The sequence below is a fragment of the Aethalodelphis obliquidens genome, unplaced genomic scaffold (assembly GCF_003676395.1).
Source record: "Aethalodelphis obliquidens isolate GAN/ISIS:26980383/991018 unplaced genomic scaffold, ASM367639v1 scaffold2, whole genome shotgun sequence".
Classification (NCBI taxonomy): domain Eukaryota; kingdom Metazoa; phylum Chordata; class Mammalia; order Artiodactyla; family Delphinidae; genus Aethalodelphis; species Aethalodelphis obliquidens.
In genome coordinates this window covers 11,306,561-11,324,437 of record NW_020837946.1, presented here as the reverse complement: position 1 = coordinate 11,324,437, position 17,877 = coordinate 11,306,561, and the positions used below count along the sequence as shown (strand labels likewise).

General features: G+C 40.1%; 1 protein-coding gene across 1 annotated transcript in view; it reads left to right on the top strand.

The window, feature by feature from the left end:
• Positions 1-17,877, top strand: part of COL4A3 (collagen type IV alpha 3 chain) — a 133,620-nt gene that overhangs the window by 54,984 nt on the left and 60,759 nt on the right. Inside the window, exons 2-10 of the mRNA XM_027119737.1 lie at positions 6,461-6,517; positions 8,224-8,313; positions 11,230-11,274; positions 11,879-11,923; positions 12,557-12,619; positions 14,010-14,063; positions 15,275-15,301; positions 15,843-15,920; positions 17,735-17,797. Coding sequence (XP_026975538.1) covers positions 6,461-6,517; positions 8,224-8,313; positions 11,230-11,274; positions 11,879-11,923; positions 12,557-12,619; positions 14,010-14,063; positions 15,275-15,301; positions 15,843-15,920; positions 17,735-17,797 — 522 coding nt within the window. The remainder of the gene's footprint in view (positions 1-6,460; positions 6,518-8,223; positions 8,314-11,229; positions 11,275-11,878; positions 11,924-12,556; positions 12,620-14,009; positions 14,064-15,274; positions 15,302-15,842; positions 15,921-17,734; positions 17,798-17,877) is intronic.

Genomic DNA, 17,877 nt, shown 5'->3' with positions numbered 1-17,877 from the left:
CCAGTGACTGAGTCTGCTACTGAATGCAGGACACTCTACCGGCACCCTATTGACCTATAGAGATTATACTGGGTTGGCCAAAAAGTTCATTCAGGTTTTTCTGTAAGGTGTTACGGAAAAACCCGAACGAACTTTTTGGCCAGCCCAATTGCTTCCTTTACAGGTGAGATAACTTGGAAGGATTAAGTAATTTGTCCAAAGCTCCAGAGAGTAACTGGCAAATCTGGAAATAGATCCCTTACAGATCTGGCAGAAGGCGTGTAATTTCTGGACTTCATAGGCTTTTAAGATTCTCTACCACCAAAGTTTATTTTGCATCCTAAGTGAGGTCATAAAAAAATGAATGTGATTATTAAATGAATGGGTCTCACAAGTTCAACTGTTTAATATGCAATGGTGCTAAAACGTCATGTAATCTTGGATCACTTCCTGATGTGTTAATGGTTAGCAGGGGGAGAAAAGCCATAAAATCATTATTAAGAGCTTTCTGCTCATGACAAATGATTTCTCACTTCATTAAGTTGCATGGAAACTAAGAGGTACTTTATTGTTGGAAGAGGAAAAATCATTAAAATGTTGCTTAAGAAATATCCATCGTTATGCTTTCTTAAGAGTTCATAGCATTTGGCCGTACTGGTTTTCAAGTGATTTAGCATTTGAGTAGTAATTAATGGGTTATATTCCATTAATATAATCATGGTGTTTTAAAAGGGAGTCCAAAAAAGTGGATCAAACTCAACAAAAATGAAGATATGGCCACTATTATCTTCTAGTCAAATAACCTATCTGAATTATTGAATTATTAAAACACATTTGCAAAGTTAAAAATTTATTTCAAGAAAAGCAGCACAATTAAGAGAAATGGATCTCTTGAGTCTGGGGCTGCTGTCATCATATCCAAGAAAAGCGAAGTGCTTTATTTCACATGGCCCTCTGCTCAGCTCTCTGCAGCACTTGCTTCTAGAGAAGCAGCTGAACATCTGCCAGAGAGCTGCCCAGACCATAATTATGAGTTTATTCAATCAGGTGGAGCACCCACATGTCAGCAAAATTGTCACATCCTCTGAAATCCTAGTCGGTTCCATTGTGCAGATATATAAGCAGGCGATGCCTTGCCAGTTTCATTGAAAATTAAAGTTGGAAAAATTTTGGAGCAATTCTGCTCAACTGGGCACAGAAACACAGCCCTAGCCCTGGCTTTGGAGTCTTGCCAACAGGGCTGAACATCTACACTGTGGATGACACTGCAAATGAGTAGATAATACAGTAGACCCTCTCTCAATGACTCTCCTTTTAACTTTCAGCAACTGACCAGAACTCTCCATACCTTCTATACGATAGACCAGTTTGATGCCCACTGTCTGCTGCCCCCTTGACACCCATAGGCTTCCCTAGCACACTGACATATGCCCACTCCACGGTGGAGCTTTATGATTGCCAAGAGTTAGCTGCTTCTGCCAGTTGTACTTATTATTATAACAAGGTCATCTGATTAAATATTAAATAACAAATTGTTTAAATACAAATGCATAAAAAAGACATGCTTCTCTCGAACTTATGGTTACCAGGGGGATGGATGTGGGGAGGGACAGATTGGAAGTTTGGGATTGACAGGTACACACTGCTATATTTAAAAAGTAAATTAATAAATAAGAAAATTCTTAAAGACATGTTTCTGTGAAAACTAGGTTGGAAGATTTGAAAAGATAAAACTGATAGAAAACTGCTATTCAATTAAGTGTGTCTGAGGAAACATTTAAAAAGTTAGAGGGAGGGACTTCCCTGGTGGCGCAGTGGTTAAGAATCTGCCTGCCAATGCAGGGGACACGGGTTCGAGCCCTGGTCCGGGAAGCTCCCACATGCCACAGAGCAACTAAGCCAGTGTGCCACAACTACTGAAGCCTGCGCACCTAGACCCCGTGCTCCGCAAAAAGAGAAGCCTCTGCACCCCAACAAAGAGTAGCCCCTGCTCGCCACAACTAGAAAAAGCCTGTGCGCAGCAAGGATGACCCAACACAGGCAAAAATAAATAAATAAATTTATTTAAAAAAAAAAAGTTAGAGGGAAACATGGATTCGTATCTAGAAGGACTCTATACTCAGATTGCTCCACAAGCATCTTTAAGCAACTGGCCTGTTTCAAAGAAACTCAAACTGGAAATGTCGGTGGAGCATTACGCGTGTGACTTAGAAAGAGATGCCCTACACCTCTCAATAGCAGACCCATTCCCAAAAAAAAGACCTGGGCCCCGTTTCACAACGTTGAAGAATTGTTGTGCATTTATATGTTTTAAGTTAAAATAAAATGGTTAACATGTTTACGTTTCTTTTGTTAGTTTGTTTTTGATTCCTCACTTTCACTAACTTTTTCAACTAACCGACCAGCTGGCTCCAAACCATTAAATAAGCCTTCCACCCTTGTGTGCAAACAATGAAACCAAATACAAACAAAAGCTAAATATGTCACCCCTTGAAGATTCAAGCAAACTCAAGGGCAATAATGTAAAAAATCAGGTGCCATGGTTTTGATGACAAAGAACAAGGATCAGAGTTGCTGTTGGTGTTGATGGGCGACCAGTCCCCAGGCAAGAGGGAATTCAGAGGAGCGAGGGCTGACACTCAGAGTCCCACGCCTGACCTCCGGGTGCAGCCGTGTCGGCTCTACAGCTTCTTGGATCTGTGACAGTCACTTGTTAAGATCAGACCTCGTGTATTGATTATATGTGAAATCACTGATTAAGACCAAATCTCTGGTATGAAATAAAAGATTTGTGGGACTTCCCTGGTGGTCCAGTGGTAAAGAATCCGCCTTCCAATGCAGGGGACGTGAGTACGATCCTTGGTCAGGGACCTAAGATCCCATCTGCCACAGAGCAACGAAGCCTGCACGCCACAGCTATTGAGCTCGTGCACCTCAGCGAGAGAGAAGCCAGCGCCCCACAATGAAAGATCCTGCGTGCTGCAACTAAGACCCGACACAGCCAATAAAATAAAATAAATAAATATAAAGTAAAAAAAAGATTTGTTAAAAATTAAATAGCTTTTCATTTTCTAATGGTCATCAAGGGTCTTGTAAAGCTGAAGATCTTGTTTAAAAACTAGTAACTCTAAGTTATTTTATCAATGTTGCTTCCTTAGGTTTGGAAATAATGTTGTAATTGGATAAGAATATACTCTTGTTTTGGGGAGATGCATGCAGAAGTATTAGGTGTAAAGTGTCATGGTGTCTACAGTCTACTTTTGAACGGTTTGGCAAGAAAGTGTGTGTGTGTGTGTGTGTGTGTGTGTGTGTGTGTGTGTGTGTGTAGCTGTAAAGGCTGGGAAAGCACGTTAACAGTTGAGAAACCTAGGTGAGAAGATACATAGGTGTTCATTGTACTGTTTTTCAATCTTCTGAAGATTTAAATTTTTTCCAGAAAAAAATTTATATCCAAGCAAGTAACAACTAATTAGCCTTGTGTTAATTTTAACATGTGTTAAAAGAGCCAAAGCTTCTAGTTTCATTCTCTTCCACTTCAATCACAGTTGTTCAGAATTCATACATATAGAATCTATATACATTTATATAGGAAATATCTTAGTCATGGCAGCCCAACAACAGCCATAGACATCACATGCATTGAAATTCCAGGACCAAACTGGATGTAAACAAATTACCAGCGCTCCATCCACTCACTTATCCATTCAGTCAATCCACAAGCATTTGTTCAGGACATGTTATATGCCCCAGTTGCCATTGTGAACAAGACTGGACAATTCCTTCTTTCCTGGGACTTAGGGCCATCAAGGAAAATATACATTAAACATAGAACTGCAAGTGGCCCAGGGGAGCATATAAGAAGGGGGAGTTTGGAGGAGTTCAGCAAACATTTATTTGTTCAAGCTAAGGTTGAAAGGTTCCCAGTAGTATAGAGTGACTATGACTTTTACTGTAAGAAATAAAATTAAGATGACCTGCATGCGTCTTCTTTGGAGTTAGAGGACTGCCCAGTTGCCTCCTCTTACCTGTGGTCCAGAGATGCTTGGAATCCAGGTGTTGTGTGGTGTCTGGGAGGCAGAAGAATCAGAGATGCTCATGGTCTCTGACCATGTAAAACAGTGGCCACACTGCTGTGGAAACTTGAGCCCCAGCTCCTTGCCCAGGTTGAAGTTCCTCGCCCCAGTATCTGGTCCCCTTGGGTGTAGGACTCGGACTTTCCTTCCCGAGGCCCTGCTGCCTCTTCCAGACACCGTGTGGGAACATCTTGCTGGCCCTTCCACTCTTGGGGCCAACGGTCAACAGGTCCCTACACTCCAGAAACAGAAGCCAGGAGAAATCTTGTCTTCAGGCAGCTTTTGCTTTCAGCCCAGTGACAAAAGCATCCCGAAAGTGAGGGGCATACAAGCCTGGCTACTTTCCTGGAATGAGAGAAGAAATGGCATCATAAACAAAGAGCGGATGTGCAAATGAGTGTCTCAAATGGCATAGTGTTCAGAAATCTTCAGAGAATTAGCTCTACCCTACAGACTGGGAATTTAACTATTGGTTTAGACTGGTAGTATCAGAGTCACCCAGGGGGCCTATTTAGATTACTGAGACCCACACCAGGATTACTGATTCAGTGCATCTAGGGTAGGGCCGAGAATTTGCATTTCTGAGAAGTTTCCAGATAATTCTGATGCTGCTGGACTGGAAATCCACACTTGGAGAACTACCGCTTTAGTAGATATTAGCATACTAGTGTACTAAATTAGTATATTAGATTTAGTATATACTTAGTATACTTAAACATGTGACTGAAATGAACACTAAAGTTTAAAAACCTAGAAAGACAAGATTAAAATAATTAAGCTAGGTATGACTTAATAACCCCAAGCATCTGGGAGGAAAAGCAGAAAAATTTAGTCTTCTAAAAAAAAAAACCAAATAGCCAACCTTGGGAAAAATATAGACTTTCCTTTTCGGTTAATTACTTTCCATTCATATAAATTGAGATGCGTGTAAATGTGAGGATCAATGATGAGTGTATGAAAATTACTATGTACTCCCCTTTCTTTTTTTTTTTTTTTTTCTTTTTGCTGTACGCGGGCCTCTCACTGCTGTGGCTTCTCCCATTGCGGAGCACAGGCTACGGACGCGCAGGCTCAACGGCCACGGCTCACGGGCTCAGCCGCTCCGCGATATGTGGGATCTTCGCGGACCGGGGCACGAACCCGCGTCCCCTGCATCAGCAGGCGGACTCTCGACCACTGCGCCACCAGGGAAGCCCTCCTCTTTCTTGAATAACAGCATAGCCTACTGCCCTCGGCTCAGAAAATATATTCAATTAAAGATGTTTGTGTATTCTTATTTTGATTGCACAAACAGGGTCCCCACTTTGGGAATATCTGAGGCAATTTCTTTTTCTTTTTCCTACCAGCCATCACATCTCCTAGCCTTGCCCTGCCTCTGCTGTCAATCACTATTTTTTCCTGGGGAAAATAAACTGATTTCCAGTCAATATTAACACCGCCCCAAAAAAGATAAATATATAACTATAGAAGGTGTGTCAAAAATTTTTTTAAATCCACTGTTTAAATCTGTTTCTCTTTGTTCCTCTGCTGGCAGAGAGGAATTTTAAAATTGACCTTCATTAGAGTCGGCGTGTGCAGAGATGTGAAAGCTGGGCCTGTAAGTGTGTCAAAGTGACTAGTTAGACGGGTAAGAGTTCCCAAGTTCACAGCTAAATTTTTGGTTTTGTTTTTTAATAAGAAAAAGCATTTTGATATTAGCTCCAGTTAATTAGTTTGTTCTTTAAAATACATGACGGGTACTGATAATCTTTTCTCAGTATTGAACATTATTTCAGGAAAAGAAAACCTTAGAATTACCTATAGAAGATATCACCAATTAATATACACAAATACACATATGTTCATTTTGCTGAACCTAAGAAATTTGCAAACATTAGACCACTTGCTACCTACAACAATGGAAATTTCATATGGTTCAACTATATATATATATTTTTTTAATTTTACTTATTTATTTAACCATTGTTTAATTGAAGTATGGTTCATTTACAATGTTGTGTTAGTTTCAGGTGTACGGCAAAGTGATTCAGTCATATATATGTTTTCTTTTTCAGATTCTTTTCCATTTTAGGTTATTACAAGATATTGAATATAGTTCCCTGTGCTATACAGTAGGTCTTTGGTTCAACTATATATTGTTCTGAAAAAAAGGAGAGTTGACTTGGTTTTTTGCATAAATCAATTACTTGAAATTCCTAAATACAATAAAAATGATGTACTCTCCACAGTTCTATGTACATCTCACTTGTCTACTCTATTTCTATTGTTAAATTGCTACAGTATCACAGGGATCCTGCTAAATAATGTTTGATGCTCAAAGAACAGAAAAATATGTTTGCTTTTGTTCTGTCAGTTGGGCTCTATTAAGCCATTTTTAAACAAAACCCTTTCTCTTTCCCTCTTCCTAGGGCTGTGTCTGTAAAGACAAAGGCCAGTGCTTCTGTGATGGGACCAAAGGGGAGAAGGTAAACACAACACCTTCATTCTGCTTCTTTTCTCCAGAGAGCTCATTAAAGGATTCACACTCTTCTTTCATTCGTAGCAAAAAGATCAGCAGTATGATATTCCATTCCCCAAGTCCAATTTCAAAGTAGCTGTATATAAACATGAACCTGGGGTGGTAGAAAAAGGCCTTGGAGGGAAACTTCAAATAACTTGTATAAATACCGGCAGTTACTGTAACTCTCTTGATCTGTAAAGAAAAGATAGTAAGTTAAAGAACAACAGAGTTTATAAGAATGCCTCCATGTGTATACCCTATTTACATTGTTGCTAAACGCGAGAGAACAACTGAAAACAACTCGATTGCCTCACTTTGACGGAAACATTGAAACCTGCAGATTTTGTCCTGCAGCATTGGTGTGAGGGCGCCCCCTGGTGGAAGAATCTTGCATCAGCACTCTAGCTGAGGCAAAAATTCGGTGGAGGAAAGCATCTTCATCGTAGAATTGGAGTGAAAAATGAGTGCCGTGAAATCTCATTAATTCGCTCCATTAACTTTCAATTTGTGATAATTAAGACAGAGGCAGAACTAAAGTTTGTCCTTTGTTTACAAAACCCTTTTCTCAGATATGCTAATGAATTGCTTAACAATATTGAAAGATGACTGCTTAAAAATATTTTTAGAACATATTTTAAGCTCTTTAGACAAAATAATAAAAATTACCATATTTATTTTAAAGTATTCTATAATTCATGTGTAGTTTGACTTAGGGTATTTCCTGAAGCTATGAAAGTAGTATATTCAGATCCATGTTGGAAAGCTATGATTCATTCTTGAATTCAAGAAGCATTTATGGAATCCCTACTCTGGGTGAGATGCTGTTCAAGGTGTGTGAAGGTACTAGAGTATTAAGAGGGGTCTAGCAAATGCTTTTATTTCTCTTTTTATTGGATTTCACACACAGTGTGAAATCGCTGACTTGATCACTCTTTTAAAAATCAAATTTGCTAATCGTGTAACTAGATTGACTGAATCAACCTGTGGCCTTTACTATTAAAGAGTAACGGTAGGATCTGTGTCCACGGGAAGATTATTTGTGGCAGAAACATGTCCCTCATTGAGCCTAAATGACTAAATTACTCACTCATCCCTGAGGGCTTTCCCGTAATATCATCTCTTAACTACTTAGCTCACACTTTTCGTTTTGCCACTCGATCTCTCTCCTGCGTCTCCTCCACAAACAGCAGATTGAACTCCTAATCCCTGTGTAATCAAGAAAGGACTAAAACTCATAGCCTGTGTGTGGTTCTTTCAAGCTACATAGCAATTATGCACACTCTCAAGACACTCTTGTGCCTGATTTTCACTGTCTCTCCATCCCCCAGAAAACACACTCCACCAACCTCCATCTCTCTAGCTGGGCTTTCCCCTCAGTTCTTGATTCATGCTCCCTTAATCTCTGTTCTGGGCAGCTCTACCATTTGGGTAAATGTAGAGTTTCCAGGAGACCAAAGACAAACACTTTCAAGCCTACAGACAAATACTAACAGCTGAAAATTTAGAGTTACTCTTGTACTTACTGCTGAGGGCTATTTTTTTTTAATCCAAGGAAAAAACATGCAAAATATTATCATTACATCATAAAGAAAAGAAAATGATGGTTATGGGTGTGTTTATTCCTGGGAATTGATGTTCTCTGTGTTTATTGTCTTGTTTTGATTTTAACAGGGGGAGAAAGGCTTTCCCGGACCCCCTGGGCCTCCCGGCCAGAAAGGATACCCAGGTCCGGAAGGCCTGCCTGGACCACAGGGACCCAAGGTATGCCAGTCTGTGAGTTCAAAAAATCCCCAGTCCACTTAACCTTCTTTATGCTGACCCCAGGGCTGCTGAGAACCTGGAGAGAATTCCACATCGCAGCCGGCTGATGGACGCTCTGGTAATTTCCTGCTCCAGTCTTAGCTGGGCCCTCCAAACTGAATCTTATTCCAAGATGATTCAAATGATTATCATTATCTTCAAGCTCCCTGCTCTACCTCATCCCCCTCCCTGAGCTACAGTCTCCCTACCTGCATCGGCCCCTCCCTTCTTTCGTCCCACATGAAAGGATGAGTTCTTTTTACCTTCCATTCAGGACCTATCCCTCTACCGGTATCCTGGTTGCTGGGATTCCTACTAGAACCCTGTTCTGATGGTGTGTCCTCTTTCTCAGCCATTTCAACTTTCCTTTTGATGTTGGTTTTCCTCTTTCCATCCTTAAGCATGCAAATATAAAACCCGTACCAATATAAACTTCCTCTAGCTCGTTCAGGTCCTGTAACCAAAGGATTGCCATCCTTTCCCTGTCTTACCTTTCTCAGTCAAGCTTCTTTTAAAAAAATAAAATAACTAACCACACTGGCTGTGTTTCATCTCCTATTCACTCCTCAGCCAGCAACAATTTGCTTCCTGCCCACTGCCCTGAAAACCCATGACCTCCAGGTCACCCATGACCTCCAAAGGCCAATGCAGAAGGATACTCTGTGTCTTTATCTGACCTGGACCCCTCTGCTTTGTTTCCAACTGTGTGGGTCACTCTTTTCTCCTTGAAACACATGTCTTTGTTTCTGGAATCCTCTTTTCTTTGCTTTCCTCTTTCTCAGCTGGTCCCTTACACATCAGGCATCCTAAGGTTCCTACCAGAGCCTACTGCCCTTCACACTCATCACAGATTTTTATCCTAAAGTCTGTGATACAACAAAGGGCTTTGTTTCAATAAATGCCCTAGAGGATTTGCTAACTAACTGTATAACCACTAGATCTGCTGATGGCTCTTTCCTGCTGTGGACTTAAGCCTGGGCTCTCACGCATCCACTGGGTCACTCCCCTGGCTGCCGGTTTCCAGGGAGCTGTGAACTAACTAATAAATTACGAAAATGCAATTATAATTGATCCACACAGAGTCTTTTTAAATTTCAGATGTATAGACTATTTAGGCAACATTTTCTGCTAATTTATTCTGAGCCAGGCATTGGGACATTTATTCTTGACTAGATCTCATTTATCCCTCACATTGATCCCATCAATCATGACTATAGTTACATATTATTATCTCCATCTTAGAGATGAGGAAACTGATTCTCAGAGCACTTAAGTCATTTGTTCTGGATTACATAGCTACTAGGTGACAAAATCACAGTTCAAATCCAGTATTAGATGACGCCAGGATCAAACTCCTACAGCCAAAGAAACTAAACCCACACCTACAGTTTCCAAGTAAAACTGCAAAGCTTATTATTTCCCAGGAGTTCTACTTTATTGTATTTGTGTATGCTTTTTGTTTCTTCATTTCTCCTTCCTCTGATACTAATTTTGAAAAAGTCATTCAGATTCTGGACATTTGGTGTCTGATTTCAGACATGTTTAGTGTCTGAACATTCCGCTGCGTTCCTTCAGGGTGTGGCCTCAGATTTCCCTCCATTCTCCTGGTAGAATGAAGTTGTCACTTCAACGGTGGACTTAGGATCAGCTTAATGCCAACTCCTTCCTTTTTATTTTGTCCTCTGCACCCCACTCTGCTGGTTTCCTTAGCATTTCTTTAGAGAAGCCAGCAATAAATTAAAATTATAGTTGTAAATACAGGGTGCTTCGTATAGGTTACATGGTGTGCAGGTATTTCCTAAAGTTCATCCAAAAACTTATGTTGTCATGAGTTCATATGTTAAAGGATAGCTCAGAGATGTAGTCACAAATGATAATCCGATCAAAGGCAGACAATCAGAGAATATTAAAACCTGACCAAAAAGATTTTTCAGGTTTATAAATGTCTTAATTTTAAATATTTTCTATATATTCTCCTATAGAAGATATGAGAAAATTTATAATGGGGATGTGGAACCTGCAAGTCACGCTTCTGCCTTTGCAGATTACACACAGCATCCTGCAGAGGAGGGGGCCATGGTCACACACCCAGGAATTCTACCTCAGACAGGAAAGGCTGACTTTGGCCTTGACAGTCCAGTCTCAGAAGGCTCTGTACCAACCTTTTCCTCAAATAATCAGAAATACCAAAACATACTGAAACTCTCAGGAATGATGAAAAACTTTTGGATGATGGAACTTTCACACCAAGTGGCCTCGTTAAAACAGTTTTGTTTGTGGTTATTCTCTAAGAAACAGGACCTCCAAATGTATTCATCGTGTTCTTGAAGCAAGTTTATCTCTGGTTCAGGCAGTCCTTAGTTCGCTATTTATTTATTTGTGCCCACCAGGGACATTTTGCTAATAAAGTGTTTCTCATGCACAGAAATATTGGCTGCCATTCTCATCCACTGTTGTAATCGTGTCATTCATCCTTATCAGCCCCCGGCAGCTGTCTGGCTAATGTGGGGCTTTTCCAGAGGCACTTCTCAGACACTAATGTGAGCAAGAATTATCATCACATCTTGTTGAAATGCAAATTCTGAATCAATAGGTCTGGGAGGTGAGGGAGCTGTATTTCTAACAAGCTCCCCGATGAGGCTACTGTTGGATCCCGCACCTTGAGTAGCAAGGGTATGAATGGATTTTTGTTTGTCCTTTCGGATAAATACTATAGCGCCAATGAAACGACAAGCAATTGAACCGTATTAACGATGAAATAATCGCAAGAGCAAAACTCTTTGGCGTGTGAATAAAACTGGGACCTTTCATTTATGGGCTTATTAGTGCCAAATAATTGTCACAGTGCTTACCTTTTGTTTTCTCCTTTGGATCTAGGGCTCTCCAGGACTTCCAGGATTCACTGGTCCCAAAGGCGTGAGGGTTAGTAGTCCAACCAGTCTAGCCTGACTGTTTGCTGAAAATTCTTTTTTTTAAAAAAAGAAATCTGCACTGTAAAAGTTATACAGATGTCACAAAGGAGTACATTGTGTGTGATACACTTCTATAGATGAAGTTCAGGAACAGGTAAAACCAGTCTATAATGGTAGAAGTCAAAATAGTCCTTACTTTGTTGAGGGTAGGTGTTAACTGACTTTGAGAGGGCATGAGGGAACCATCTGGGGTGTTGGAGATGTTCTATGTCTGGATGGGGTGACAGTATCACCAATATATGCATATGCACATATATAAACATTCCTCAATCTGTTTGTGGAAGATTGGAGCACTTTACTGTATGCAAATGAAACCTGAAATAATCTACCCAAGAAAGGCCCAAAGCAATCTTAATCATCTCTTTTTAAAAGTTATATAAATGGAAGATTTACAAAGTTTGTCAAGCCTTTTTTTGTTTTTCAAATAGTTTTTAGTGTTCCCAATTATAGTTGCAGAACGGGGTTATTGGCATGGTAAATCATTTTTTGTTTATAGGTTGAACATCTTTAAAGAGTTTTTTTCTTGCCACCCTCTCCGTTTTCTATGTCTTTAGGGAACAACTGGATTACCAGGATTTTCAGGTCCTCCTGGACTTCCAGTAAGTAATGAGAAAAATGTGTAAATGGAATAATAAGAAGTAAGCTCATTTTAATAAAGATGTTAAAGCAATAGCACAAGAAAATGAGTACTGATACATTTGCTACATGATGAAAATATCAGAATCACATAGTGTATTAGAGTGTGGATTTACAAGACATACAAGTCAAATTATATTTCCTGAGATACAAACAGATGGAACAGATTGAGATGGAATAGGATGGGATGGGATAGAATAGAATAGAATAGAATAGAATGAACTCTGCTTGATAGCACAGGATAATAAAATAATAAAATAGTTACCTCTGTGCACACTTCCCTCTTCTCTTTCCTTTACGCCAGCTTAACACAGCGTGCTAATGGACTTATTTTATATAGAAAGACCTTTTGTTTTATCTTAAATATCTGTATCTCACTGGATAATTTTTGGTTTTAATTAGCCTATTTTATTTGCTATGATTTTTATTTAAATTATTATCTAAAATAACTAATTTACTACTTTATTTAAATAACCATTTATACTTAAAGAACTATCTAAATTAGCCCATCTTTTCCCACCATGGTTTCTGCACTGTTTCCACCTGTTCCCGGGGCCTGATTATCTCTCCTTTTTGAGACTTGCTCTATTGTTTAGGGCATCCCAGGCCATCCTGGACCGTATGGACCTGTCGGTTTGCCAGGATGCAATGGTTCTAAGGTATGTATGCCTCACACAGGAGATGGTTAGTTAACGTTTTGCTAAATGAATAAATCAAGGTGAAGTAGTAACGAGACAGGCTAGGCTTTCCTTGAAATATTCTTTTAGCCAGAACCAATGGTATGTGTCTTCAGGGCAGACATATGATGGTTTTCTTTCTTCTTATGCCTTTTTCTTTACTTTCTTCCAGTTTTATTGAGATATAATTGACATACAGCAATACATAAGTTCAAAGTGTACAGCATAATGATTTGACTTACATACACCATGAAATGATCATCACAGTAGTTTAGTGAACCCACCATCTCTTATAGATACAAAATTAAAGAAAGAAAAAAAGTTTGTGTGTGTGATGAGAACTCTTAGGATTTACGCTATCAATGTTCATGTATAACATCCAGCAGTGTTAATTAGATTTATCATGTTGTGCATTCCCTCCCTAGTACTTATTTATCTTATAACTGGAAGTTTGGAGTACCATTTGAGTGTCTGCATCCAATTCCCCTCCCCTTCCCCACCTTGCTTTCTTTTTTAAAAATTTTATTTATTTACTTTTGGCTGCCTTGGGTCTTCGTCGCTGCATGCGGGCTTTCTCTAGTTCTGGCGACCGGGGGCTACTCTTCGTCGCACTGCGCGGGCTTCTCATTGTGGTGTTTTCTCTTGCTGCGGAGCAGGGGCTCTAGGTGTGCGGGCGTCAATAGTTGTGGCACGCAGGCTCAGTAGTTGTGGCTCGCAGGCTCTAGAGCGCAGGCTCAGTAGTTGTGGTGCATGGGATTAGTTACTCCGCAGCATGTGGGATCTTCCCAGACCAGGGCTTAAACCCATGTCCCCTGCATTGGCAGGAGGATTTTTAACCACTGCACCACCAAGGAAGTCCCCCCCACCTTGCTTTCTGATTGCTTTTTAAGGAAGTTCTCTGATGCCCTCCCACCAAAAGATAACTGGGGGCTCAAATGGTTATTTGCATCTGAGGTTGTGAGTGTGTATAAATCAGAAATAAGGCTTGGAATGCAAAATTGGTCTTTGGAATAGAATGACTGAGCTTTTCGATGTTCATTCATCTCCTTTGTTTCCTGACTGCACTCTCCTTTTCCCCAGAATGGTGGCCATGAAAGGAGTAAAGTTTCAAGGAAGCAGCAATTGAAAAGTTCTTGGCACAATTAGCCTTTTGCCATTTATGCACAATTTGAGAAACAGCAGATTCTAATCCTGTTTTCAATTAAGATAATGGTTTCCTGGCCTTCAGCCTCATGACCCAGTAGCTGTAAGGAATTTGGGTTACTTTGTCTAGATTTACCACTGCAGGGTTGGAAGAGAGAAACAGGGAAATTATCTCAATAGGCTGTTCTAGAACAACTAAGAAGAATGACAAGCTCTGTATGTCTTCCAGGGTGAGCAAGGGTTTCCAGGACTTCGGGGGACACCAGGCTACCCAGGCATCCCGGTACGTTTATATTTCTAACTCCCCATCCAAGACATAAAGTACAATTACAAAGAGTTTCCTTTGGAATGACCACATACAGAAATCTGTCATGACCTTGGGGAAGTCTGAAGCAGCCGACAGTAGACATTCAACTAATAGTTGAGAAATGAATGAATAAATGCACTTTGAGACTTTGTTTTGCTTTTGAGACACTGAAGGGGAGATGTGAACTAGACAGTGGGAAAGGCCTGGATTGTGGTGACTCAAGGATGGAAGAGAGGAGAAAAGGGCCCTGGAACTGGGACTTAGAGAGCTCCAGCATGTGATGTGAGATCAAGGACAATAAGCCTGTAAAGGAGGAAGGGCCCTTAAGGTAGAAGAAAGCAGGGAGTGTATTCTGGAAGCCCAGGGAAGATGTTGCTAAATAATAAAAATTTGACTGAGTAACTCTGACCATCTAATATTGGCCTTAGTGGATGATTCACGAGTCTGGCAGCATCCCATCTAGCAAGGAGAGAGTTGCTGCATCCGACCATAGATAGGAAAGGTTTTTAAAGCCAGAGAGGGAATGGAAAAAATGACATTATTAGCAAAGAATGTATTGTTTTATTAACAAAGAAGGCATTTTCTTAGGCAAAGCTGCCTCTTAAGGGGAATGGAAGGTGTTATTGGGTGGAATATCTTATTAGTGCGGACCAGGAATTTCCAGGTTGGCGGGTCAAAGGTCACATTCCTAGGGTAGGTTAAAACCGTAGTCAGGTTAGGTATTAAGTCTTGGTTTACTGCTGTGGACCTAACAGGAGTGATTCCATCTTGGACCCATCTCCTTTTTAACAATTTCCAGTAAAGGGGAGTGACAGACAGCTGCCTAGTGCTGCTGAGAAATCCAGTAAGGCGGGAACTAATGTGTTGTCGTCGGTTTCAGTAATCTCAAAGTCACTGCAGACTTTAACTTCCATGACAGGTGGAGGGAGGACATAGACGTGAGTGTAAGAAAGATGTGAGAGATGAAGAGAGTGGGAAGTTTGCCGATGACATGAAAGATAGACAAGGCAGTATGGGGAGGGTGGATTTAGGGGGAGACTTTGTTTAAATGAGAAAGACTTGAGCATGTTTAAAAGCCAGTGGGAGGTACAGAGCAGGGAGAGAAGGCAGAATAGCAGGGAGGACAAAGCAGGGATGCTGTGTATTTGATTTGCCTCTGGTCGCTAATATGCCGCTCCTTTTCCTAGGGTGTCGTTGGTTTGAAAGGAGAGAAAGTAAGTTATTTGTGGCATGTTATTGTCAAAAAATCTCTAATTGTACATATGAAAGGGACTTGTATTAAACAATAAGACATAAATAATTACAAATCAGATCTCATGATTAATTCAGAAATCATAGTAATTAGGACGTGATATTTATTCCTATTGAACAACTTCTACTTCTTGTCATAGATATGTCTTCAGGAATACAAGTTTTGTATTATTCTTTAGGAAAATAGGGTCTGGGAAAAGAGAGCTGAACTTATGCTCAGGGCCCCAAATTCTAGATAAGGAATTGCCACTCATTTTGGTGTCTTGGGAAATGGTCTATTATTCTTGTGTCTTTCTTCCCTCCACAGTAAATGGTCAAGTTTAGAAAATACGAAAATGCTTTAAATTCTTCAAAATGGAATAACTAAATAATCCTAAAGCATTTCTCTAAGTATATATCCTGAAAGCGCTTTTATCCTTGAAGCGGTATGACCTTGAATAACCATTTAGAGGAGTTTTGAAGATATAACATTGCTTATGTTTGATGAACTTCTTCATTTTCAAGGGGGCTCCTGCTGAAGGAGAAGGTGTAGCCCTTGATGGAAAAGGTGACCCTGGGTTGCCAGGAGCTCCAGGATTCCAGGTACGCACTTCAGAGAAGATCCCTATCATTCTCCATCTCTTTCTCTCTGTCTCTCTCTTTCCACCTCTTTTTTCTTCTTCTTCTTCTCTCTCTCTCTTCTTCTCCCTCTATCTCTTTCTCACTCTCTTACAAATATTCTTCATAGGTATTCATATCTCTTCTATTTACATATTTACCTCATCTTATTCTAACACATTCACCTCATTATAAGAAACTACATTTAGCTCATATAAAAAAGGTGATTTTGTACATATGTCTTTTAGCCTCTTCTTAAGTCTCAATCACCCAAGCTTTACTAAATCTAAGAAGGAGGCTTCAAGGAATGGTTGTGTTCCACTTTGTATTTGTTGAAATCCCGGGTAAGATTGTATTACACGTTGAATACAATTTAAAATCGTCATATTACGTAACAGTCCTATTGTAAAGTTTGCATGATAGTAGTATTTTATTTAACTGCACCTTTCTCCTGTTGAATAGTTTGCTTTCTGATCTCTACGTGTGTAGCCGGAGGGTGATCCAGAATAGATACAAGGAAAGAGCTATTTGGTGGCTGTGTGCACTTTACTCTGTGATTCAGAAGCATCTTTTGATAATAAGTTATTTGATTGGTATATGTTTTTGAAGGCCCTCAAAAAGCTTTCTTGCTGTAAAGAAGTAGGAAATATAAACGTGTCTTAGCCAAAAAAAAGGGGGGGGGGGGATCTTTTGATACTAACTTTTAGGTTAATTAATCAGAAATATTTTAACTTAATTCAGAAGTATAGGTGGAAATTCCTGGGCAGAGATAGGAATTTGCCTGAGTGAGTCAAAGAGTTTGAGTTAAGGTTGTTGAACATCTCTATGGTGAGCCATGGCAGCTAATGATGGGCTGCAAAACTGAAGAATGACACGGTTCGGGGCCGTATAAGCTTTTGAGAAAAGATGCAGAATATGATGGCTCTTGTTTTTTTGCTTAGGAAGCATTTAGGGAGCCAGATGCTGAGGGCAGGGCATCTAGTAAGAGGAGATAGTAGCAATCTGGGACACGGATGGATCCCTTCAATGTGTATTGAGTGTTGGCCGTGTACCACATTGTGCTACTGCTGAAAGTATAGTAGTGGGACCTTCAGTCGTACAAGAAATCCTTATTACGTGCCAGGTAGGTTCCAGGGGCTAGTTAGGTGCTGGGGATACCACAGTGCACAGATCTTCAAAAATAGTTTAACAGAAATGTTTGCCCTCATGGCACATTCTAGAAGGAGAAAATATTTAAAAATGTAAATTACTAAGTATATGTTGTATTAGACAGTAATAAATGCCAAGGAGAAAAATAATGCAGGGTTGGGGGATAGGAAGTATCCAGATTAGAAGGAAGGTTGTGACATTAGGTCGGATGGGCAGGAAGGCCCCATGGAAAGGATAACGTTTGAATAAAGATAAGAAAAGGGAGAGAAAGTGAGTTATAGAGATATCGGGGGAAAGAGGATTCTAGGCAGAGGCAGAGCAGGTGGAAGGGCCCAGAGATAAGAGCATGCTTCGAGAGGGAGTGAGAGAGAGAGAGAGAGGAAACATTTCTAAAAATTGTAAAACTCTTCTAAAGTAAAGCAACTGCTCTGGTCATTTTCCTGGAAATAGTACCATCAGAATGATCCTGGTAGCCTGTTATACATGGCAACACATGTCACACATGGCCTCTATTGAAATCAATTGCAGCCATAAATAAGAAACATTAGGCTCTGATTTTTCTAAAATAGTTTAATGCATTTAACTAATGGACATTGTTCTTCAGTGAGAAGTAAATTTAAACTTATTCTAATTCTTCTCTTAATTTAAAGGGTTTGCCAGGCCTTCCAGGTTTTCCTGGACCTATTGGTCCCCCTGGCCCTCCAGGATTCTTTGTGAGTATGAAGCCACCATTGCTGTACACATCGTAACTAATAAAAGAATTATAGCCTAAAATTTTAAACAGAGTTTTAGG